Consider the following 26,255-nt stretch of genomic DNA (forward strand, 5'->3'; position numbering starts at 1 on the left):
TCCAGGGAGACGGACTGCAAGTCCACGCCTGCCACCACCCAGATACACAGTTCTTCTGGACACTACCTCTGCTCAGCTGTGACGACCGGCATTTCAGAGCCTCTGGCAAATCGAACTCACTGTGCTGTAAGGCACTGAACCGTGGGCTGGACGCCAAGGAGGAGGTGCCCCCCAGGACAAGGCACACATTTCCTATCGGCCCCGGTTCCCGATTCTCCTATTACCCATCACCCCATCATTCATCTCTACCGTGTGCCCTGGAGGCTCCACATTCGTGAGGTTGCCGGACTGTAATTCTGCTGCCTGCCGTAACACACGGATGTCCACCAGTCACCTTCGTGTGTGCAGGCATCATGAGAAGGCACGCAGAAAATAAAGCAGTAATTTGAGCCAGCGTTCAAATTTACTTGAACGCAGAGCCCACTGGAAATGTACGGGGAGAGTCCCGTGTCCTCAGCGAGGCGGACACAGGGATGGAGAACCAGCCTCAGCGAGAGAAGGAGCCCAGGCAGGGGAGAGGACGTCGGGCTGCCTCGTGCAGCCCAGCTGTGGACGGCAGGAGCCCGAGCTCTACCGCTCTCTGGGCATCGCTCCAGCCCCAAGTCTGAGAGCAGAGAGCCTAGCTGGCCGAGTCAAGGAGGTGCCCAGCCCTTGGCCGTGGGAGGGCACGGCACTCCACGGGGAGGGGGCGGCCTCACCGGGACCGCAAGACAGCAAGAGGGGTTATCGGCATCTGTCTCGGCGAAAATCTCAACAATGGCAGAACCTGACTGAGAAAATACCGAGTTATATTATACGTGTGGGAATGAACCATGACTGGGGATCTCCTAGCCAACACTGGAGGATGTGTACTGATCCCTCGCCGGTCCCTCTGAGCCCACTCCCCGCTCCGACACACAGAGAGGCTAGAAGATGCTAGAAGGAGCGATAGCTTTTTGGAGCCACAGAGGGTATCGGAGACGCTAACTTGGCCCCGTCCTGCCCCAGTGGAAGAATAACAAGACGGTCTTGCACGACCACATCACTTCCATTTCTTCCCTGGCCCCTGGACGGGCAGTTCCAGAACCGATTTGGGGGACACCTGTGTGGGTTTCCTGCCTCCAAGCAAGAGCTCCCGGCCGTCTTCACCTCCAGTGTGCCTCGACCACGCCCTCCGGCTACCGGGCCCCGCCGGCACTGTCCACGAACCATCAGCTGCTCTCAACAAATAACAGCGAGCAGAAACTCCAGCCCAAACCAGAACAGCTCCCCCGCTCAGACCGGCTCCCCGGGCCCCGTAGGAAGTGTCCACACCACGGCCCAGAAGTCGCAAGTCTGGGTGGTGACTTTGCTGGAAAATGTTACTTGCCGGAAAATGTGACCAGATATCTGGGTAAGCCCTCATGGGCAGTAAAGCAACGAAGAGTAAGTTGGGGCTCTCGAACAGCGAACGTCTTGCCAAACGATACTCAACCTTCTTATTACAGGCCGTGACACTGAGCACCAGATGGTACCGGCCCGCACTGACTCATCCTATGAATCAGCGGGAACGCACCGGCTCCTCTCCCCGGGGCCTCAGCCTGCCGTCTATTCCGGGCCTGCTTGGAAGACGCAGAGCCATATTCAAAGGCACTGGGGCAGGACACCCTCGACGAGGCTGTGCTTCTGCACCCAAGGTCCAGGCACAAGGCTGGCCCACAGGAAAAGACAATGGAGGAATGGCTCTGCGACTGAGTCTGCAGGGACAGGTGGAGAGTGGGCTCGTCTAGCTGTCACCTTGAGCACCTCATTAGAGCACAGTGGTTCTCACACTGGGGAGGACCTCTGTGACGTGTTATTTACCTTGAACACGTTGGCCCCCCGACCCAGGCCAGGTGCAAGCAGAGGAGGGGAAGGCTCGGGGTGACGGTCCCCCAAGGAGCCCGACGGCACTCCCCCACCCTCAACCCTGCTGGAAATCCAGGTGCTTCCTTCATGTCGATGCTCTGGACACCCAACCTTAAGACGGTTGTTCTCATTTTACAGATGAGGACAGTGGGCCCTAGAGAAGTAAAGCACCACCCACGCTCAGTGACCTTGAAAGGACAGAACCAGGCACAGCATTGGAAGTCTGACCCGTGAGCATGTGAGCCCTGCCCCTTCCTTAACTCACCTCTCACCAAAGGAAAAGAGACACAGGGGGTGGCTGGGTTCTGCGTGACACCTCTTACTCTCACAACATTGTGTGGAGCGGAGAAAATGCTAGAAAGTATGAGATCTGGACGGTGGTGAAGGGAGGAGAGTCGGTTGAGCCAGCAGACTGCTGGGCCTCAGTTTCCTCCTCTGTAAAGTGGGGTTGATGCCGCCTTCTTGAGCAAGTGGGGAGACCCAAGAGAAGACCAGCTTGGCAGCAAATTCTCATGGCTTGTCGGAGCACCCTGCAGTTACAGCAGGCACGTAGGAACAGGAGCACGTTCCCTGCTGGATATGGAGTCCCCAAATCCACAAGTCAGTAGACTGCATATCCATTCAAAGAATGTGCACTTCGACTCCAGGTTCATCTGACAGGATGGTCAGGGTCGTAGACTTTCTGCAAATGGGGCCACTCATCTCGGTACCCACGGGCAGCTCTCCCATTAATCAGTGGGGGCTGCTCCCGGCCTCTGAAGTCTGGGCTGACCTTGCAAATTGCTGTGACCAGTAGGACCCAGTGGAAGAGAGGCCCTGCTCTGTCTGAGGATTAGCAGTTCTGCTTTTGCTCTCTGGGAAGCTAGCCGTGGATCCCGAAATCGGACTTCTGTGTTAGGAGAGAGATTGCCTGGAAGGGGGCAGAGGCCACGGGGGGAGGGGTCTAGAAAAGAGAGAGAAAGAAACCCAGCCAGCCCCCAGCTGAGCTGCCAGCTTCATCACTGACCACAGCAGATGCTGTAGAAAGTACAAGAACCTCAATTAGTGTCCTAATTGAGCCCTGCCCAAATTCCTGAGCAACAAAATGACTGTTGAGTTACACGGTGTTGTGGGTAGTCTGTCCCTCACAGAGACAGAACCCAAACTATGGTTACGCCGTTTATCACCGAAAACCTGAGAACCACCTACTAAGAAACACTGGTAAGACATGGTGGTACGTACAAGCTTCCATACAGATCAGCACTTCCTGATGAGGGGGATTCCTGATGAAAGGGTGTTAAGCGAAAAGGCTTTATGAAACAGAATGTGAGGCATGTACGTTTCTGGAGAAATACAAATGCTAAAAAATGGTGAAAAGAAGAAATAGAAAATTGGAGACGCACAACATAACAGAAATGAAAAGTCTTTCTCACCCCCGGTCCCCAAATGGTTTTGCACTGTGTTTTTACCCAAATTGCCAGATTATCAACTGACAATTCCTGCTTGTACAAATCGGTCAAGAAAACGGGAGAGGACGAGGTGGGGAAATCTAGTCCGCCATGGCCTCCAACAACGGACACGGCCAATGGGAACAGACGTCTCTATAAAGATACACGAATGATCAGGGAGCCCATGAAAGGAAGATCAGCATCGTCAGTCACCAGGGAAATGCAACTCAGAACCACGGTAAGATAACACTTTCTCCCACCGGATGGCTAAAACCAAAATAGACAGTAACAAGTGCTGACGAGGATACCCAGTAACTGGATCGCTCGTACACTTCTCATGGGACTGGGAAATGCTGCCACTGCTTCAGACAACAGTTTGGCAGTTTCCCAAAAGGTGAAACACAGAGCTACAATTTGGGGTAATTTTACCACCCAACAGAAATAAAAAATAGATCCATGCAAAATCTTACACACAGATGTTCATAGCAGCATTATCCGTAATAGTCCTGAAAAGCAGAAACAACTCAAATATCCATGCTCCGATAAACGGATAAACAAAGTATGGTAAATCCACACAATGGGAAATTATCGGGCAGTAAGAAGGAATCTTCAAGTGACACCTGGTACTACACGGATAAACTCGGAAATCATTATGCCGAGTTCAAGAAAGCAGACACGAGACCGTGTCTGGTGCGAGTCCATGTCTATGAAATGTCCAGAGAAGCAAATTTACAGAGACAGAAAGCTCAGTAGTTGCCAGTGGCTGGGAGAGACGCACAGGGGGAGGCTGAGTGCTGACGGACACGGAGTTTCCTTTTGGGCTCATGAAAATGTGGAATAGGAGTGATGGTCCCATAGCTTGGAACAGACTAATAAAACCACTGAGCCTCTTTACAAGGGCAAACTATATCATCTGTGAATTCTATATCAATAAAGCTTTATTTCTGAAAGGGATATAGCCAACTGAAGCCTGAAATACAGAACACAGAGCCATTATGCCATAACACGTTGTCTCCTCGGCCCATGTTCATCAATAGCGTCTAATTCAGTGGGCACCTGCTGTTTCTGAAAGAAGCAAGATTGACACGGGACAACCTATTCCCACGCTCCACCGGAGCGGCATGATGACCCCGAGGGGAGGGAGGTGGCCTGGCTCGCAGCCCCCTTCCGTGGGTACGGACCACGTGCCTGCCCCTCCAGGCTCTCGGAGGGGCCTGGAGCTGGGACGCATATGCGGCCTGCCTTGCCTCACCTTCTCCAGCTGCTCCCGATGAAAGCAGCAGCCTCGAGACCCCGAAGGTGAACGGCTCCCTCCTGAAACCGAGCTCGCCCCGAAACCCTGCTCTCTGTGAGGCGTGAACCGCCGGTGACCCCAACGTCGCGGCACGGAGGGGTGTTAATATTTAACCACCAGCCTGGGAACAGGGAGTTGCTGGGGCTGGTGGCCTCCTGCTCCCGGGGATAACCCTGAGAAAGCTGAAAGCTAACCCACAGGGAGAAGCAGGAGGGCGGCCCGCCACCACGAGAGCTGGTTTCCAGCCCACCTCCCCCGGAAAGTTCCACGACACTGGAAAAGTGGGTATTTTTAAGTCTCCAGCGTGGGAAGGTGGAAAGTCTCCCCCCCCCCCTCTGGCTCCTTAGAAATGATTCGAAGACAGATCTCAAGGGCCTTTACCATGACCCCTCCCAGACCGGAGCCTCCGGGAGATGAGTGCGCCATTCAAACCAGCCCCAATCGGGACAGCCCCAGAACCTGCAAACCAGGCAGCTTGGAAGTCTAAGGGTTTCTCTAGGCCGGTGCACCCCAGGCAGGAGCCCCAGGGAACAGAAAACCCAGCCGGGCCCCATCCTGTCCCCAGTGCCCATGGCCTCATCACTGGAGCCACGTGGGGACGAAGCCTCCTTCCCCCTCCTGCTTGAGGGTCCCAGTGGTCTGGGGTCTTAAGAGCTGAACAGAGCCTGGGATATCTGCTCCCACTGGTTCAATTTTCAGCTGGGGAGGCCAGACCTGGTGCACAGGGCACCAGTGGCCACACGTGAATAGCCAATTCTGGGCCTCCGTCTCAGGGGGTATGTCCGAAAACAGTCTCTCACCATTCTAGCCTGAGACCCGGCTTGACAGTCATCCCCCCACCCCCACCCCCACCCCGCGTCCCTCAGACACAGCCCATCACCTTTGGGGAGCACCCGTGGCTGAGGCTTGGAAGGGCCACACCTGGAGGTACCCAGGGTTTCTGCAGGAGGCCTGGCTGGCAGCGAGAGGCCCAGCACCCGACACTGAGGCCTGGGAGCGCTCCTGCCGCCCTGCTTGAATGAGTGACATTCTCTTACCTACTCCTCCTTCCTCCAACGGGGCACATAGGGTCAGGACCCCGCTTTATAGGTGAGACAGTGAAGGGGTCGAGAAGTTAAGAAACTGTCCTCAGCCAGGGAGTGGCAGGCCCCAGATAAGAAGCGACACGGAGCCACCCTTCCTTCCCACCGGGACCACACACAACACACACACCCTGCGCCAGGAATCTTCCCAGGAGTTAGAGGGCGCAGAGAGAATCCAAGAGAATGTGGCTGGCCCCAGGCCAAGTGACCCCCATCCAAGAAAGAGAAATGAATTTCTGACTAGGTGCTGGGCAGAGTCACACACACACACCCCCGGAAGCCCACATCCTACCCCCAGAACCTGTGACTTGTCGAGTCAAGGGGCTCTGCTGATGTGATTTAGGGGGCCCCCTATCGTCACCAGGGTCCTTATAAGGCAAAAAGGGTGACACGCCAACCAGAGACAGAGGTGTGAGAGAAGTAGTGTCTCTAGACACTACTAGACACTTCTGTCTCTAGTGTCTAAGGACAGCAGTAGTGTCACAGGGACGGGACTGCTAGCCAGAGGCCGTGAGCCAAGGGATGAGGGTGGCTTCTGGAAGCTGGAGAAGATGAGGCGACAGACTGTCCCCCCTGGAGCGTCCAGCAGGGGCTCAGCCCCGACACACCTTCAGAGTAATTCAGTGAGATCCATCTAGAACTTCCGACCCCCACAGACATAACATGACGAACAAACAGGTATTGTCTCAAGCCACTCAATTTGTGATTTGTCACAAGAGCCGTAGAACGAATGGAGTTTCATTCCTGAAACCAACCCCCAGGTCTCAGGTGCTCTGTGAGGAGCCAGACGCGGGCTCGAACTCCCGATGAGCTGAGCACATCACCCAGTGAGGGCCGTTAGACCCCGATCAGGGGGCAGGAGGAGAGGAAGGAGTCCTCCAGGGCAGCAGAGGAAGAAAAGCAGTCCAGGGTCTCCTGAGGCAGGTCAGAGGGATGGGCAGAGCTAATGCAGCCAGGAGGGCAGGAAGGGCATTCCAGCTGAGGGAACAGAGGATGCAAAGCAAGGGGAGAGAGGGGAGGGGAGCCTGCAGCCAAGGGAAGGTTCTGGTCCAAAGAGAATAGGGAAGCTGGGGGAAGAGTCTCCAGCAGGGGTTACCAGCAGACTCCCCTCCCTCACCCCTGCGTTGACCCTCACCCCCACCCCCCGGCCCTCTGGAACACTGCAGGGCTGGACACTTTAAATCTCCGCACGCTGCACTACTGCGGGGCCTTGAGAACATGCCCCAGAAGACAGAGCAGGAGCGAGCGCGGTGGGGAAGCCCCAGCTTTCCCGGGCTGACATGATGTCACAGAGGGGAAGAGGGCATGCTGCTGCTCGGCCCAGGATGAGTCAGGCTGGGAAGCCAGCAGCAGCCCCCGTGCACCTGGAGTCAGACCAGCACGCAAACACCAGGCCCGCAGGGGCGCTGGGAAGGAGATCAAAGGGCCCAGGGGGGAAGTCGGGCGTGGCGCCGCGGGGAGTGCCCCTCCAGGGCCCCCGGCTGGGGTGGACCCAGCCCAGGTCCCCAGCACCCCACCTGCGGCTCCAGGGAATGCCCTGCCCTTCTACCAAGTCACCCAAACAGTCCCTGGCGTCCCTGGGACAGGAAGATGAAGTCGGGGAGGTCCGAGGCTTTTTTTAAACACGCTTTAAGACTACGCATATCCAGGAAGGCTAAAATTAAGTCATTTGGGAGGAAGGTGGAAAAATACACAAAGAAGCATGGTACCCTCCGCCCAGGGCCGGAGCATGAGTCGCCAGCCCACGGTCTCCCCACCCCAGAACCATCTTGTCTGTCTTTCTGACTGTCTCTCTCTCCCTCCTCCCTTCCCGCCCCTGCCCCTTCGTCTGGGCATTCACAGGACAGTCAACAACACTCCTGTCTGCAGTCCAGGAGGCCCATGCTGTCAGAAGTCAGGAAGCAGATCAGCAGCCATTAAGGTCGGGGCCTCAGTTTCCCCACCTTCAAATGGAAGGGTCTGAAATTTACCAAGGTCTTAAAAACTGCCCCCATTAATTGAATACCCAAGAGAGGAAAAGGCTCTATATTCGAATAAGGGTGGAATGCACCACAACACCCCTCCTTGAGAAATTTCAGAATGTGCATTAGCTCTTTAAAGGCTCTGAGAAGTCCTGCTGCAAAGAACGTCTACTCTGGCTTTGGCATGTGATAAAGAGGCTCTCAAACATGTGTGTGCCCATGGGTCATGGAGGCAGGAAGTGGACAAGGAGGAGCAGAGCTAAAAATAGAAGGTTCTCCCCTATGAGGGATGCAGCAACCGACAGAAGAAAACAATCAAGAGGTCTGAGTGAAGTTCAGAATCCTCTTGGTGAAGAAGCCCCCTGGTTGGTCCTTGGGTCACACTTTGGGTGGGCAGGGACATAGGTATTGTAACACAAGGCTTTGGGTCTTAGGAAAGTTAAAGTAAAATCCCAGGGGAGTGACCCTGGGCGAGCCTACTCCTGTCCCTCAGCTTCTTTTATTTATAAAATGGGTTAACTATAAGGACTGTTCTCACATGGATTAAATGGGATGACAGAGTCAAGAGGGCCCAGCCAGTGTCCAAGGCCCGTGGCTCTGGGCTGGAGCAGACCTCAAAGGCAGAGTGAAACGACCCCCGCCCCGGATTTGAGCTGCCTCAGCCCCAAAGCAGAGAGCTCATAGCCCAGCTGGGACCCTCACTCAGGATGCAACGATCTTGGAACAGGCCTAGCTCCTGATCCTGAGAGGGGCTGCTGATTCCCACGACAGCTGCGAGGCAGGGGCTGTGGCCCTTTCCACGGGTGGGAGGCGAAGGTTCAGGGAAGCCAGCAGTGGTTCTGGTGGTGGAGGGAGAGCTGCCACCAGGAGGATCCCGGGGGGCCCTACTCCCTGCCTTCCTGCCCCGACCTCCTCGGCCCCCAGCAACCCTCGAGGCCTTCGGAGCCTCGTTATCTGAGTAGGTGACTGCTCTGCCTTCAACCCTTGATTAGCTCTTAGAACAAAAAGCCCAGAGTCCCGAACGTGTTCCCCCTGCCTCCCGACACCCCCTGCCCGGCCCCACGGCTCCAGCCTCCCCTGCCTCCCCTCAGGCCCGTCTGGGCAGGGCCTCCGCCTACACAGGCCCCCGCAACACGGTCCCCCGCCCTTTGATCTCCGGCACACCTGCGCCTCCTTCGGCCCCCCGGGGAAGCTTCCACCGACACCCGAGAGGCACGTTGTCAGGAGACACGCTCCGAGCCTCTCTTATCCAGCACTCGGGCTGGTGTTTAAATTAGTCTGCAGAGGTCTTCGAAGCGTCCTCTTTCCCGACCAGGATTTTGAGCTCCGAGGCCACAAGAACATGGCCTGCTTTGCCGGCCGCTGGCGTAGCCCGGGCACCTAACACCGCGTGGCACGCAGTAGGTCTCAATTTGCTGTTGAGCGAACGTGCTGTGCCATCGGTGCGCTCCTACCAGCCCAGGGGGCGGTCTCTGGGCTCATGTCCTGTCGTCTGTGTTAATAAAAGAGGAAAAGCAAAGGTTTCCTTTTCAAGTGACTTTAGTGTTTTCAGCAACGGATTCACCCCCAGTTCCTAGGGCCTCAGGCCACGGCTCCCCCCTACCCCACTGCCCATGGGGGGTGCCTGGTCCTGGCCACCGGTCAGCCCCGGGCCCTGCACAGCCCACCCTCCAGGCCTGCCTGTGCCCTCGGGGGGCTGCCGGATGACCCAAGCAGAGCCCCAGCGGGAAGCTGCCGGGGGTGTAGGCGCCATCCCTCCATGCCTGTGCCCTCGTCACCGCCAGCACCCGCTCCTTCATCGGGATGTGTCCAGGGAAGCCAGGAGGACACGGATGGACAGAAAGCCACAGCTAGGAAGAAAGCCAAAGGCCAAGTGACTTTTGGCCCCAACTCTTGTTCCCCTTTGCTTCCGGTCCAGGGTTTGGGCCCCCGAGTTGCCAGACACTGGAGGCCCTGTCACTCCGTCCAACCGAGGAACAAGCCACACAGACACCAAAGGACAAGAGGTGAGCCGTGCGGGTGACATCAGTCACCAAGAGGCCTCGGGGCGGGGGGGAGGGGTGCCCTGCAGAGACCCAGGGCCTGCTGGGGAGCCCGAGAGGCTTCGGAGGCGGCTCTGGAAACCCGCGGCTGGGCGGCTGCGTCCACCTGGCACCGCGGAGGCGGGCGGAGGAGACTCCCCGGCCAGCAGACTCCTCTCCCCAGCCCTTCCCCGGTTGCCCCATTTCCTCCAGCTCCAGCGCCAGACCAAAATAGACCGAGGTCAAGGCTGCCTCTTCCACGCACACTCAGGGAATAAACAAACAGACACAAACACAGCTTTCACGCTGGTCGCCCTCCCTACCTTTCTTTCTTTTTCTTTTTTTTTTTTAAGAACCACAGGCTGTTTTAAGATTCCAAACCCAGAGGCAGGGAAGTCAAGTGAAGCGGGCAGATGACGGGCAAGGGAAGTGAGCCTTGCAGCAGGGTCTGCGGGCAGACACAGGGATCACGATCGCCAGGTTTGAGGCTTCCAGAAACAAAGGCCAGATGGGAGCGCCTCCGTGCAGAGTGGGACGGGGTGTCTCAGACTTAACTCTGGCCACAGATCCTGAAACGGAAGATCGGTGGCCAGAGGGGAGGCTGAGGAGACAGCTCACCGAGGACCCCACCGGCCGGACACCCCATCATATCTTCTGTCATATTTCGGGGGCCCTCCGCAAAGACAGATCCCGAGTCAAGGACTTAAATGCAAGTAGCCCGAGAGGCGCCCCCCAGGAACCACCTGGACACGAGCGAGAGCGTGAGGAAGGAATGAAAGAAAGCCCCAACAGGACGCCGTGTGCAGCTGGGGCTCACACCTCTGGGCCCCCAGGATGAGGGTGAACACCACTCCGCGTGGTGCTCCTCAAGGTGACAGGAGAGTGCGGGACTGATCCCTGACCACCGGCAACGGAGGGCTGCCCCCGGGGGCCTCCGCCCCTCCGTGGGCTGCAGTCGGTCCCAGGGTCTGAGAAGACTCTCGGGCAGGAGAGGCCAGTGCTGAGTGGAAGCACCCGGGTCTGCGGCCACCGCACTGAGGAGGGACGGGGGCTCTGTCCGAGGCCCCAGCTGGCAAGGCCGACATGACAGGAGTCACACACACACCCCCGAGGTGGCCGGTAGCGGCTGGGGGAGGAAGACAGCGGGCAGGACATCCACCCAAGACACCCGTGGCCGTGGTGCCAGGGAGCGGAGAAGGTGATGGAGAGGAAGGCGGCAACACCCAGGAAGCAAGACTGGGGGGTCACAGGTTCACCTGGAAATTCAGGGTCCGGACACGCACCCCGGGCCCTCTGACGGGAAAGGGATCCGAAGCAGGACTCTGTTAGCAAAAGCTTTCCAAGAAGAATCCCCATTTCCTTTCCTTTGACAATAGGTTTCTCTGGAGGCTTTTGGTTCTGGCTCTTCGTCCTACCTGACTCCCGAACCACCCTGCCCCCCTCCCCTCCACGGCCTCCACCTGCGGGCCCAGTCCCTGAGCCAAAGGTCGAGTGCAAATCCCCAACCCCACAACATCCAGGGGAAAAACGACGTCTGCTTTTGGACCTAGGTATCATCTTCAAAGAGTCCTTAATTTAGCCCTAAAGAAGAGTCAGTGGCCAAAGAAGTCCTATTCCTTAAAAGGCTCTTACAATCCAGTCTTCATTCAAAAAGCAAAACCGTCTGCTCTAAGCCGGGCCCTGGAGGGTCGGCGGTTGAAAGCCCCAAAGGTTCTGGGTGTTCCGGGCTGAGGACCTAGTGATCTGGACTCCCAGCTGCCCGGGTTCAAGACAGCGAGACCGCTGCGCGACGGGGGAGTAGAGCTTCGTTTTAAAGCAGGCAGTGCCGTGGGGGCAGCCGGCTGGCCCACTCAGGAGGAGCGCAAGGCTCTCGACCTCGGCGTCATGAGTGTGAGCCCCGCTCCCGGTGTAGCGATGACTGAAATAAGGAAATGCACTTAAAAAATAAAATACAAAGAAAACAGAAAAACTACAAAAACGGTCAGATTAAAAAGACGATAGGTAGGGTTGAGACAGACCAGCCGGAGTGGGAAAGGGTTATGCACACTCGGCGAAAAGCCGGTCATCAGAAAAGGGCAAAGTCCAAGAAACTCGTAGGAGGAGATGCCTAAGGAGACGGACGAGGACAAGTCAGCTGGTATCCCGGGTGGGATCCTGCAAGAGAAGACAGGCCGTGAGGATGAAACCAAAAGGAATCTGGATAAATGACTGGCCTCAGTTAATGGTAATAATGCATCCACATCAGTTCTTTTTTTTTTTTTTTTTTTGACAGAGAGAAACACAGCAAGAGAGGGAACACAAGATTGGAGTGGGAGAGGGAGAAGCAGGCTTCCCGCTGAGCAGGGAGCCCCACGCGGGGCTCGATCCCAGGACCCTGGGATCATGACCCAAGCCGAAGGCAGACACTTAACCGACTGAGCCACCCGGCACCCCAACATGGGTTTATTTTTCACAGCAAGTGCACCATACTGATGTCATCGGCTGATGGGGGAAGCCAGGCACAGTGCATACTGGAATTCTCCGTACGTACCCAATTTCTCTATGTCTAAAAGTTCTAAAAAAAAAATAGTCTAATAAGAAAAAGTAAATTATATTTTTTTCAAAAAGCTGGTTTGGCAGTATAGGTGCGGGAATTAAACTAGAATAGACCAGATGGACAGGGAGATGGGGTGAGAAAAGCAGGGGCCGGAAAACAAGAAGTGTCCAGAACAAAGGGGGTAGGCAAATGCCAGCCTGGCCATACCAGAGGGCGTGTGTGCGTGCGCGTATGTGTGTGCAGCCGCCACGGTGTACCTGTGTATATGTCTGTGTGTTTTGTGTGTCCCTGTGCACGCGTATATGCCTTTGTGGATGGGCGTGCCTGTGTGTGTGTGTGTGTGTGTGTGTGTGTGCACATGTCTGTGTGTGTGTGTCAATGTGTCTGTGTACGGGAGGCAGCTGGAAATGAGGCGGGAGCTGGGCTGTGGAAGGCACGCCCCGGACTGAAGCATTTCAAGGCAAAGCTGCAGGGTGTGCAGGTGAATACGGCTATCCGCGCACATCTGCAGACATCCATGCCCAGCAGGGCCCATTCCGCGGGCAGGGGACCTGTGCCATTACTCAGGGGCCCACCCGCAGAAAGACTCCCTGCATGGTTGAATGCTCTGCCACCACCAGCTTGAAATCCAAGGTACATTCTTAGCAAGTGGACCCACATTTTCACTTTGTTCTGGGTCTCACAAATGATGCGGCCAGTCCTAGGTGCTTGTTTTGAACCATCAAATAATTACAGCCACTTCCAGTACAATTTCAACTATGGACACTCTGGAAAAGGCAAAATTATAAAGACAATTCAAAGAAAAACAGGAGCCATCAGGGTTTGGGGGAGGGGAGGGATGAACAGGCAGAGCTCAGAGGACTGTTGGGGCTGTGAAAATACTCAGGATGACATCATAATGTTGGACACAAGTCCAGAAAATGGACAAAGCCCAGAGAATGGAGACCACCAAGAGGGAACCCTAGTGTGGACTACAAGCTTGGGGAGATGATGACGTGTCCATGTGGGTTCACCCATGGTAACGGTGGTCCTACTCTGGCTGCGGATGTTGACATGTCTAGGGCGAGGGGTTTAAGAGGAAACCTCTGTACCTAAAATGTCTCTAAAATAAGATTAAAAAGGGTGCCTGGGTGGCTCAGTGGGTTAAAGCCTCTGCCTTCAGCTCAGGTCATGATCCCAGGGTCCTGGGATCGAGCCCCACATCCGGCTCTCTGCTTGGCGGGGAGCCAGGTTCCTCCTCCCTCTCTCTCTGCCTGCCTCTCTGCCTATTGTGATCTCTCTCTCTCTCTCTCTGTCAAATAAATAAATAAATAAAATTTTAAAAATAAAATAAGATTAAAAAAATAAAAAGAAGACTTCTCAACACCCGTCCTGTTGGGGTTAGAAATGAGAATTTCTGGGGTTTTTTCCCTCTCTGTTTTTTAAAGATTTATTTATTTATTTGAGAGCTAGAGAGCAAGACTGAGTGGCCGGAGGGGCAGAGGGAGAGAAAGAGAGAATCCTGGAGCAGGGAGCAGGGAGCCCGATGTGGGCTGTGAGATCATAACCCGAGCTGAAGGCAGACACTTGACCAACTGAGCCTCTGCCAGGCGCCCCTCTATGTTTCTCTTTAAACCTGCTCCCATGTGGTTCCAAGGACAACTCAATTTGGGCCTTACAATCCCAGACCCTGGGACCCATAGAAGCCTGTGAGCAGGTGCGTGACAGGTGCGAAGCAGTGTTTCGGGAGTGGAGAGCGGTCAAGGTGAACAGGAAGGTCAGAGGAAGACAGGGATGGGGTAGAACTTCCTATGCCGAGCATGCGTCAGAGCCAGCAGCACCCCTGCGGCCTGTCCAGAACCCCAGCGTCTCAGACCCTCCTAAGTGGCTCCACGGCCCCCAGGGAGCTTCCCTCCCAGATGCCAGCACACACTCCACACCCATCAGCATTCAGACTGGAAGTGCCTGGGGACTGCCTATCCGCCTCCACACCAGTGCTTCTTAATCGGGGACGTCCTGCTCTCGGGGGACATGTGACAATACCTGGAGATCATTTATGTTGCTGCCGCTTGGGGGTGACATCTCACGGGTACAAGCCAGGGACGCTGCTGACCTCCCCGCAATGCCCAGGATGGCCCAGCTCATGCAGGGGTCTGCAGGGACACCACAGCATGTCAGCGCAGCCACGCCTGAGAGACCCAGCCTCCCGCCCTACTGACAGAGGTGGCGGCATGGACCCTGCAGCCCCTTAAGCCCTGACGGTGGGAGGGGAGGGGCGTTAAGGGGTGTGACTCTGACTCCCAAAGCCTCTGCAGGAGGAGGGAGCCAAAGTCACCCTCCTGAGACTCTAGGTGGCCTGGCTGCGTGCCTTTGCCCACCACTTCCCGGTGCTCCTTCCTTTGCTGAAAACATTTTCTAATTACTCACTTGCACACACAATCCTCGTCTGGGGCAAGCTTCCAGGAAAGCTGACCTGAGACCAGTGGTCAGTGGGCTTCACTCCACGGCAACTCACTCAGCCAGCAGCGGCTGCCTCTCCTCTCTGCCTGGGGGTCCCGCTGAGGATCAGGCAGGAGGGAGCTCCGTGATCCATTAGCAATGCCTGCCTTGGATCCCGGAGGGGGCGTGTAGGCCGGGTTCGGGTTGGCTTTCCTTCCTCCGTTCTGGGAGTGGGAAAACGGAATGCCTTGGGCATTGTGAGGGGCTGGGGGGTTGGGAGAAGAAAATGGTGCTGAAAGGCTGGCAGGAAGACAAAGGAAGGAAGAACCAGTGTTTGCAAGAACCTTGGGCATTTGCCCAGACGCCTATTTCCACCATGAACTTGAAACAACCAAGGACTTCCATGAGCATGGCTGATTCCTTCAAAACATCATCTTTTGGGTAAGCCTGCCTTTCCCATTCTCACTGAGTTCATATTTGAGCAGGCCCTTTTCTTCCCAGCTACAGATGACCGCTCATGACCAAATTGAAAAATATTAATTCTCTTTGTCTCCTGCCAAAAAGGCTAAAGCAATTACAGGCCCTGATATGAAACACAGATGTTAATACATTTGGAAAAACAGGCTCCTATAGGCAAGCAGAGGTCCAAGTATGAAGTGCTTTTGGAATTAAAGTGCCGGATCAAGTTATACAGACAGCCCCCGATGCAAAAGCCATTCTCCCGAAATTCATTCCAGTGTGGGAAACCCAGGGCCACGGCACACATGCTGACATTTCCCCTATGTGCAGACGAGAACCAATCCACCCTTGGGTACCCCCTGGCACACAGCTCTAAATAATATAATTATAATCATCACAGGGAAACCTCCCTAAGATCGAAAAGTATTATAATTACAGGCAATTTTCACTTTTTTGGAAATTGGGCTCAAATGCTGAAGAAAGACTGCAAACAAGGCCTTCTCGAGTTTCAGTCCTGGAAGAGAGAACTCACTGGAAGGTTTACCAGGACGGACCAGTCCCCGGCTGGAGGAGCTGGGAGGAGCTGGGAGAGCGCGAGGCCGCCCTGGGGCTCCTCGGCCAGCACTCAGACAACTGGGCTGTCCCTGGCATCTTCATGCCAGGCCCTGGCTTGGAGCTAGGGACACCTGCAGGCAGGAGGCGGCCATGGTCCCCTAGTTCAGGAAGTCCACAGCTTGGGAGAAGGCTACACACGTTTTCTTCCAGTCACGACACACACACTCACAGGGTTTACAGAGCACCTGCTGTGTCCCAGGCTCCTGGTACAAAGAACAGAACAATGGGGAAAATACAGCCAACTCCCACCGTCACAAGACACCTGTCCTTGCTTAGCCCCTGGGCAACTGTCAGGCTCAGATCTTCGGGGAGGCTCCCCCAGGGTTTCTGACCCACCCAGCTTCCAAGGGGTGGAATGGGGGTGGATCCAGATATCTCCAAAGCCCCCAGTCTTTCCCTCTTCATCATGCAGGATCGTAGAATACGCGGGTCAGGTCTTTTGTCTTCCCTGCCTCAGTTTCCTTTCCCCCATCATTTCCTGATTCCTAGGACTGCCGTAAGGGCAAAGGAAGAAAAACAGATCGGACAGGAGAGAGATGCAAGCTTCCTTTCCTTAATCCCTAACCTGGCACTGTGCCTCAGTTTCCCCTCCGTGAAGTGAGATGGGTAGTGGTACCTCCCTGGGGAGGGAGGTTGTGAGGAGAAGGACTACAGAGGGCTGCACGGCAGTTACTCCAGGCAATTAGCTCTGGCATCACTGCTGTTCCAGAAGGCCGGCCTCTCCTCTCCGTTCAGAGAGGTGTCCCCAAGGAGGGCGGGGCCGGGGTCGCGCAAGCGTAATGGAAGGCACCAGCCAAATGGATGCCGACGGACAAGCAGCAGCCCTTACCCGCAGGCAGGTCTGCAAGGGGACCACTTCATGGGGGGACATTTGTTCACCTTGACCTTAGCCGTCAGGCGTGAAACCCTGGAGTGACCAGAGTGGGGCAGCGGCGGAGGCATGCCCCGTGGTGGAATCGTTTGTGTCCTCTTGGAGAAAGACGGCTGGGCCCGGCCACTCCCCTCGGGAACGCTACCTGCCACTCAGCTGCGCGGCGCACCATCCTCGAGGCCCGGGAGGGAAGCAGGACAGAAATGCGCGCCCCCACGGGATGGATGAGGGACTCACCCAAGGTCCCGCAGAGCCTCAAAGGAACAGCCAGGGCAGGGAGCAAGTCCACTCCGGGCAGCCTCAAAAACTATCAGTGTCAAGGTGACACCAGGACCAGCTACCTCAGAATTGTCCAGGCGGGACCCCAGCACCCCAGCTGGCACGTATTACCTGGTTTTGAATTCCACCTTCGTGTGTGACCTCGGGAGGGTCACCTAACACTCTGTGCCCCAACGGTCTCATCCACGAAATGGGAGAACACGGACTTCTCGAGGTCATCAGGAGGGGGTTGGGAGGACGCGGGCCCTGGCTTGCGAAGCGCTGACCGGGTCAGTCACAGGCACAGAACCTGTCGTCACTGATTCCCCACCAACCCGACTCTCCCCACAAAGACAGGCTTGGGATGAATGATGGAAGGAAACAAAAGCACAAAGATCAGGAAAACCACCAAGGCCCACCAGTCAGCCACAGCCTGCAGGACCGGAAGCCAGAGGCGCTAACTGGACACAGGTTGTCTGTGATCACAACTGCCCAGCAGGTTGTCCCTACATGCAGGCTTCTTCCAGAGTGATCCCTCCGGACACGGGAGGGGACCCCAAGGGGACCCCAAGAGGCATCAGGGGCCTCTGTTCCTGTCCAAGCAGCTCCGAACTGGGATTTGACAAATGTACTAAGAAACGTGCCAAAGTGTCCTTGACCAGACTGCCCCAGGCCCTGCTCTCCCCTGACCTTCCAGCATGTCTGGCAGGTGCCTACTTTCCTGCCTTTTGAAAAGACTATAGAGAGCTGAGTCGGCTGCTCTTGAGAAAGCAGCACAAAACCAGAGCTCCCGCCCTGGGGCTGAGGTGTAGTGGCGAGACGTGCAAGCCAGGAGACGGGGAACCAGGCACGTAGGCCTTCGGGAGCAGCAGAAAACTGCTTCTGGAAGCTTCCGGAAGCCTCTGGAGCCAGAGCCCGAGGGTATCCCCACCCTCAGCCAGCCCCTTCCCTGTGCCACTGAGACTGTCAGTCAGGGTCAGGACCGCACTTCAGGCTCGGTCCTACAGAGGAAAACAGTTATCTTTGAGAAACCAGGCTAAAGGGAACACAGGAGTCTGTCTGTCCCCTTCTGTCTGTCAGGCAAAGAAGAAGGCTCACAGAGGGGAGCGAAGAGAGCTCTTGGTCACCTCCTGTCCACAGCCCGCAAGCTAGACAAAAATGCCCAGCCCCACCCCCACGACTCTGACTTATCTGGAGTTAAAAAAAAAAACAAAAAACCTGCTTTCCCCCTCCCCCCAGTGATTCTAGCCCACAGCCAAGGTTCCCTCCTGAGAACCAAAGTTGGGAAATCACAATCACCATTTGAGGCCCAGGTGAGGAAATCAGGACACGTGAGAAGCACCACGGTGCTGTCGTAGCCAAAGACGCGAGCCCCGGAACCCCAGAGACCCAAGTTCAAGTCCCAACTCTGTCACCTTCTAGCTGTGTGAGCCCAGGTAAGTTACTCCCTCTCCCTGCGCCAGTCTCTGGCTGGGGACTTTCTCTGGAAAGTGGGGATACCAAGTTTTCCAAGGATCCTTTCCAAGGTACGTAAGGAAGCAGAAGTGGCCGGCACAGTCACTTCCAGAAAGCACCAAATGATGGCAAGCCTAGAGCAGGGGGTGGGGAGGTGCTCTGGTGCGTGACCGTGTCCCTCTGCCCAGACATGCTCATGGTGATGAAAGTCAGGAAAAGAGTCAGTCCTGCTACCAAGTCCTTAACCTTTACGTAGCACGAGGGAGACTGGCGAAGGGTCCAGAGAGCTGTGCCCTGGAGCCCTCAGTGCTCTCCCACTAAGACCAGCTCTGCACCCCGCACCCATGCACCTTCTGCCCCCATCCCCGTTTCCCTGAATGGAAATCACAAGGGCATCCCCTGCGCACTTGCCAGAATGCAGAAGCTCATCCCCACACACACCCCAGCCCCGCCCCATAGAAGTGAACTTGACTGCATTTTCACCAGATCTCCAGGAGCCCAGTCACCAAACTGATTAAGGACAAGGAAACTGCTGGGCTTCCTTCTCGAGAGGGAGGGGTCAGAGCTGTGGCAGGTGTGAGGGTTCTGGGGGTGCTGAGGACACTGCCAAGGAGCCCCAGGACGCTCCCTCCATGAGAGGAGCCGGGAGCGCTGGGGGAACCCGGGGAGGGCCACTGGGTGTGACAGAGCCCTCCCCCGGCCCCAGCAACAAAGGGACACATGCTTGCCTCCTCCCTCTCCTCGCCTGCCGGCTGCCCTGGCAAACGGCCCCTCGGCCCCCACTCCAGCCCGTCACGGGGACAGCTCCTTCTTCCTCAGTGACTCAGGCTGCGGCTGAGCCAACCTTGGCCCCGGAGACCACTCTGAGGTCACCCTCCTGGCAACCAAAGTCCCTGAGACTGACCGAGGGACACTTTTCATCCAGCTGCCAATATCATCTCGACCTTGGCAGTGACTGACACCCTTTGATGAGGTTCTGCTGTCCTAGCAGGCCTGTGTGTCCCCTCCCGGGGTTTCTCATTAAGCACCTGCATCCCCCACAGACGGGGCAGCCCTGGGGGGAGCAAGCTTGGACCCAAGGTGTGTGTGGGGGGGGGGGGGTAAGGATGGAAATGCCGAGTCCAGCCCAGAATGAAACCGATTAACTGATGCGATCCCCTATAAGCCAGGCCCAAGCCGGTCCAGCCTAAGTCCTGGGCTTCAGAAGAGGAGGAAAGGCTCTGACCCCTTGCTCCCCCAAGCACTACTCCCCCAGCAAGGCCACTGGAGCCAAGGCCCCCGTCCCTAGACCTGCCTCACAGCCCCACTCGTCCCACAGCCCGTCGAGGGCGGCTCCAGTGGCCTCCCCAGCTGTCCGGGGCAAGGCTGCGAGCAGGGCCTGAGGGCTGTGCAAGGCCTCCAGCTCGGCTCATTATCGGAATTTAATCTGGATTCCGAGAGATCAAGAGGACTTGGTGGGAAGTGGCTGCCACGAGGGGAGAGGTGCCGAGGCTAAACCAAAGCCGGCTAATCCCCAGCACCGCGGAGCCTTCCTGGAGCTCAGGCAGAGAATCGCCAGTGAGCCAGATGTCCCGGCCCCACACAGCTGGGCGGCTGACGGCAGCAAGACCCCAGACCCTTCGGCAGAGGGAGCAGGCTGGCCACGAAGTGGGGTGGCAGCCACAGGATCTGGGCTTCTCGGGGGATCAGATCAGCCACAGGCCTTCAGCCTGAAGAGGATGCGTGTCCCTTCCCCGGCCCCAGAGCTGGGAACGCAAACGAGCCCCCGCCGCCACACACACTTCGGCCTGCGGCCCACTGGAGACTACAAAATGAGGCATTCGGCAGAGACGGCTGCGGGGGGGGGGGGGGGGGGCACCATGGCAGCCAAATCTTGGATCCCCCCACCCCCATTTTCCTTTGAAGACCCCTGATTCCCCGAGATGATGGGGATCATGGTGAAGCAGACGGCGGGGATGTAGGCGAGGGTGGAGGTGGTGGTGGTGGTGGTGGTCGTGGTGGTGGTGGTGGTGGTGGTGGTGGTCATGGTGGTGGTGGTGGTCGTGGTGGTGGTGGTGGTCGTGGTGGTGGTGAGGATGACGGAGATGGTGGTGATACTGATAACACTGAACCTTTACTGAGCACCCGCTGAGTTCTAAGGAAGCCCTGGGAGGTAGGATGACGTTATCATCCCCATCGTACAGAGGAGGAGCCTGAGGCTCCAAGGTCATTGCTTCCAGAGGCCATGCTGGTAGGTGGTGTCAGGATCTGAATCCACACCCTCAAGAGCTGGGTGACGCACCCGGGGAATTACACAATACAATCATATGGCTTCTGGATTAAAAAAAAACAAAACAACCCACCCAGAAAACACATATAAATAATTCAAAAAATTTTTTTAACCTTTTAACTTCTGGAGAATAAAGGCCTTACAGCCTTCTTTCAGGGACAGAAAGGAAACTTAGACACCTGAAGACGGCAGCCCCGTCCCCGCGCTCCGCTCCCTGCCTCTTTTCTACTTTGCACTTGCCAGGTCATCTCCTCGGCCCGAGAAGCTCCCGGAGGGCAGGGGTGTGGGTCTGCTGCCGCTGCCCTGCACACAGCAGGTGATCAGACATTTGCTAAGGAGGAACCTGGTCTCCCAGCAAACCAAATGCCCCCAGAGTCAGGAACGCAAAGCGAGGCTCACAGCCCCCAAAGGGGGCCTGTGGCTAAGCTGCCCACAAGGGGCAGCCCGTTGCCCCTCGCCACCTGCCGGAGAGCCGCAGACAGCTGCCCTGCCCGTCCCTCTTCCAACCACGGTGACTCAGGCCTTCTCCCCTCCCCGAGGGCCTCTGGATCCACCCCACGGAACTAAGACAGGGCCGAGGAGGCAGCAGCCTCAAACCGTGACGGGACACGTGCCCACGATGCCAACAGGCTGACACAGGCAGAAAGACAAGCAGCTGCTGGCAGCCTGGTGGGGAAGAAGCCAAGGCTCGTGTTTCATTAAGCAAGGACCAAGTGGCTCGCCCCATCTGGGTATTATCACGTCCCTCTGTCCTCCCCAGAGCCCGTGCTTGTCCCCACCTTAGGACCACGGCCTTTGCCGTTCCAGCCCACGCCCCATGGCCAGAGCCTTCTTGTCATTCCAACACCCCAGCTCAGCACGGCCACGGCCACCCATGACCGCTTGATGGCTTCAGGAGGCCAGCTTGTCTGCGTCCTTGCCTCCCGGTTTGCTGCCCATCTCCTCCAGCCCGCGCTGTGGGGTGGAGTGCACCCCCCAAAAAGATACGCTCGAGTCCCACCCCAGGTACCTGTGAATGTGACCATATTGGAAAGAGGGTGTCTGCAGATTAATTCGCTTGGTTAAGTCAGGTGAGGTCGCATGGGAGCAGGGAGGGCCCCGAGGTCGAGATGGCCGGTTTCCTTCCAAGAAGAGAGAGGCACACAAGAGAAGGTCCCTCGAGGGTGCAAAGCCACGTGGAAAGAGAGCAGAGAGAGGACAGACAGCTAGAAGTCAAGAGCACTGACAATGGACAGACAGCCCTGGAAGCTGGAAGAGGCAGGAAGGAAGCCCACCCCTGCCCTTCAAAGGTTTCAGAGGCAGCCGACACCTCGCCTTCCAACTCCGAGCCCCCAGAACCCTGCGAGAGCCCAATTCCATGGTTTTAAGCCACACACCTCGTGGGACTTTGTGAGCACAGCCCCGGAAAACCAATCCTCTCCTCAGCCACCAATGTCCCCAGAGACCAGCTCCAAAGCCAGCGCCTGCCGTGGGTGCTCAGCAGGGGGGTGGGCGAAACCCATCTCTGGGCTCACACGTCTCTCTCCAAGTGCAGCGGCCTCGGACCCCCACAAAGGAGGTCCTGTGCCTGTCACACCAGGCTTGCCCCTCTCAGGGACCGATGGGTGGCGACGCCCCTCATGGGAAGCGGCCGCATCCCAGGCAACCCTGGGGACACTGCAGTGGCCAGGGAGGGCAAAGACCTTCCTGCCCGGCATCTCAGGAAACTCGGAGAAGAGCGGCCCAGGTGACACCAGCCAACCCTTGCATTCTCTTCAGCCAAACCCACTCGGAGCAGCCATTCCTGAGGTGAAGCCTCTTGCAGGACGCTCCTGAGGCAGGTGTGGGGAGCCTGCCAGGAGGGGCGGGGAGGGAGTGCGGCTCAGCGTTGGCACAAGCAGCTGATCGGGCGCTGGTGACAAATGGCCGGTGGTACCTGCGTCCTCGCCGGCCTTCAGGAGAAAAGTCAAACATGTTTTTGTTCAGGAGTCCTGAGGGGTCTGTCAGAGTCCCGAGCAAACAAACGGGTGTCACGCCCCAAAACGAACTCCACCCTTCTTCCTATATTCGGTCTGAGGGGCAGGGCACCGATGTCGGGGCTCACTGGGGGGCCGGAGTGCCTATTGTAGGATTCGGAGGTGCCTCCCAAGACCGCTCGCCGCCTCCCCCGCAGTACACCCTCCTTCTGGTAGCCTCCTTCCAGGAGCGTCTGCTGGCCTCCCTGTAGGGCGAGTGGGGCCGTGCACACAAGCCGGGGCCCTCAGTGCAGACTTGGTCCCGCCCATCAGACTGACAAAGACCAAAACAGCTCGATCAGAGATGATGTTGTGACACACAGGAGATCGGCCTCCCCCTGGCTTGTTGCTATAAACTGACACAACCTCCGAGGACAGCCGTCCAGCAAAATCGAACCGTTACCAACGTGTGCACCCTCGGACCCCACGGTTCTATCTCCGGGGCTGTAGCTGACGGACACGCGCCGGTGTGAAATAATGTTGTCCACAAAAATAACGCGCCTCCCGCCTGTCACACAGGTGGAGAACCTCAAGGAACAGGGAGCAGAGGCATCCTGGGGGTGGGCCCCAGGGCGCAGAGCCGGGATGGAGTCTTCCTGGCCACTGTAGCTGCTGTTCTCTTGTCCATGTGACAATGTGACGGTCTTACCTACGCAAAAGTGTCTTTTCAAAAGAACTACTTTTTGTACACCCAGGTACAAGTCCTAATTTGGCCACTGTTTCCCTGGGTGGCAGCAGGCAGATGATTCACCCTCGGCTTTCAGCTCCTAACGCTCCCCGCATCCTAGAGGAGCGGCTGCCCCACAGGGCTGCGGGAATACAAACCAGGTAACAAATGCAAAACAATGGAAACCCTTAGAAAGAGAGGCTTGGTTGTCTTAGTCTTTAAGAAGATGACCCCTGAAGGAGGTGGTGACGTCTCCTCTGTCCCCAGGGTGGTAACAGGTCCCCGTTCCCACTGCAAATGCTGGGACTGTCCATCAGGAGGCGCCCACAGCAACTTCCCGCCATGCCTTACTGGGGAACGGCATCCAGCCATGACAGGAGTCCACTAGCCTGAGCCCCACTGAGGCGGGGTGGGGGGACGGGGGGGGGGGTGTCACAGTCACCTCCGGAAGGACCGATATGCTCACTCCATGCTCTGGCCCATCTCTGAGCCTCCTGACCTCTCAGGAGACCTCGAAACCAAAGGGTCTCCAGACAGTCAAGTCTTCCAACCCAAGATCTGGGTTCCCTACCTCGTGATTCTTAGAAGGCCGAGTTCTCTCTCTGCCTGTTTATTTCTGGGTTGGGGTTTTGATCCCATTTTCTTACGGATCGCCGCCTTCACTGGTTGTCTGAGGTCATGTGCTGGGCTTCACGGTGCAGTGTAGGGCCCGGCACATGGTTGGCAGCCCGGGACATACATGGCCCGACCGCCCCGGCCCCAGCCCAGCCACCACTCCCTCCCTCCTCTGCCGCTGAGGGCAGCTCAGCACCCCTCCCCGGCACCGGTCCCAGCACCCACCTGCCCAAGTGCTCCTGCAGCACCTGGTAAACGCTGATCCGGAACGTCTCGTTGTCAAAGCGCTCCCGAATGTAGTCCTTGTAGATCCGGAATTCGGCTGCGGTCACAGCCTCCCCTTCCGGGATCTTGGAAAGATCAAACCGGAACTCCCGATGGTGGTAGCGTGGGTAGAAGAACTCCTTGTCGTGCTCCACTGGAGGGAGGAAGCACACGCCACGCCAAGGGCTCATTAGTTCCCGGCTCTCACTCTCCCGCCGCAGAGTCCAAGCCCACCACCCTGGTGCTCACCACCCCTTCTACGCTGCCCCGCGGAAGCCCGGAGACACACAGCCTTGGCCCTGTGGTCCCCTTGAACGAGAGCAGTGACTCGGCATCAACCCTCTGGGAAGAGTGGGGCACCGACAGAGCCATCCCAGAGGCCCTGGACACACTCTGGTTCGTGGGCCTGGGTTCAAATCCAGGGTCAGCCACTAACTGGCAGGCCTGCACAAGACCTGCTAATCTCTCTAGACCTCCATTTCCTTATCCAAAAATGAGGATCATTATCCTGCATGGGTTGTTGGGAGAGCTAAGAAAACTAACACCTCTGAGAGGGCTTGACAACGGTGAGCTATGACGCGTGTAGACAGACCTCACTCTGCTTGTCATGGGGTCCCTGAGGCCCAATGGTGTTCAGCCCCAGCAGCAGGTGGGAATCACCATGGGGGCTGTGGGAAAACGCTGACGCCCTGTCTCAGTGGTGCGCTGGTCAATGTTGAGGAATTGGGTCTCTGGGACCTTATCGGTCGTGTCTGTCAGTTTCCATTTTGGCCGATTTCAAGCTCCCGAAGCGAAATCACTGAAGATGGGGGGTGGGAGGCTGACATGGGGGGCTGGGCTGTGCTCACCCCCCTCTGAGCCAACTGACTCAGTATCTTTGGGGAGGGGGCCCAAAAACCGGTACTTCTTAAAGCACCCCAGATGTTTCTAACAACCGCCAGAGTTTCCAACCACAGCCTTAGACTAAAAGCAGAAAAAGCAGCGAACAGCAAGGTCGGGGGTGTGGCTTTTTAAAATGACTTCAGGAGGGGCGCCTGGGTGGCGCAGTGGGTTAAGCCACTGCCTTCAACTCAGGTCATGATCACAGATCGAGCCCCGCATCGGGCTCTCTGCTCAGCAGGGAGCCTGCTTCCTCCTCTCTCTCTGCCTGCCTCTCTGCTTACTTGTGATCTCTCTCTGTCAAATAAATTAGTAAAATCTTTAAAAAATAAAAAATAAAAATAAAATAAAATAAAATGACTTCAGGATAAAACAAGGCAAAGGCCTCAACTCTTCTCCTTCATACTGACAGTGAGACTGGATTGAGAGATTATGCCCATTTCATCGATAATAAATGTTAAATGGATGTAAGCCCCAAAGGAGTGTTTCTGGAAGGGGCCTGTGATTCCCGAGGCTCATGTATCCTTTGGTCCAAAACGGAGCAAGGATGAAGCTGGGAATCAAGGGCTGGAAAGATGCAGAAGGGCCAAGTTCAAGCAAGTGTGTGACATCTGCAGATGCCTTTCCTCTCCCGGGAGACACAGCCCCATCTCTGCTTCCTGCCTACGGTGGGGGGACGACCAGGGATACAAGAAATAGAGGAGAAATGTGCCCAGCTCCACCTCTGGCTTCAGCTTCCTAAGGCCTAGAGGCTCTCAGGCAGAGTCAGGGCTGCCCAGCTGCAGGCAGGACATGAACACCTTGGAGGAAAACTGTTCCCAATACCGGCAGCCCAATAGCCCTTCCTACAGACCTGCATTTAAAAACAACAACAACAGAACTGTTTTAAACCTTAATAATAGTTCTAAAAGATACTGGGATGAGGGCTGGGGTTGAGACGGATTATCCTCATCAGGCTGTTTCCTGTTGGGCAGACGGGGCAGGTGAAGTCTTCAAGGCCAGGGAACTCTGGCTAGGCACAGCAATGACGCTGCCTCTGGGGAGATCTTGGGAAGTGACCTCCCGTCTTCAGCTGCTGGAATCTTGGGCCATATGTGGAGAGCTGGCCACAGGAATGAACTCTCCAGAAAACATCCTGTGGTCACTGAAGACTGCACGTGTCCTCCTCACTTGCTCTGTCCTTGACCCCCCACCCGGAGCACGTGCCTCCTGACCCAGTCTCAGGGAAAGGCTAAGTTGGGGGACAAAGAATGCTGATGGGGGCGTCCCCAGCTTTGATTTATGCAGAAAGCGGGTAGGGTAAG

General features: G+C 56.7%; 1 protein-coding gene across 1 annotated transcript in view; it reads right to left on the reverse strand.

Moving 5' to 3' along the window:
- Nucleotides 1–26,255, reverse strand: part of BMP7 (bone morphogenetic protein 7) — an 88,044-nt gene that overhangs the window by 31,269 nt on the left and 30,520 nt on the right. The window contains exon 2 of the mRNA XM_082743641.1: nucleotides 24,034–24,226. Coding sequence (XP_082599767.1) covers nucleotides 24,034–24,226 — 193 coding nt within the window. The remainder of the gene's footprint in view (nucleotides 1–24,033; nucleotides 24,227–26,255) is intronic.

Source organism: Mustela nivalis, assembly GCF_964662115.1.
Source record: "Mustela nivalis genome assembly, chromosome: 8".
In the NCBI taxonomy this organism is placed as follows: domain Eukaryota; kingdom Metazoa; phylum Chordata; class Mammalia; order Carnivora; family Mustelidae; genus Mustela; species Mustela nivalis.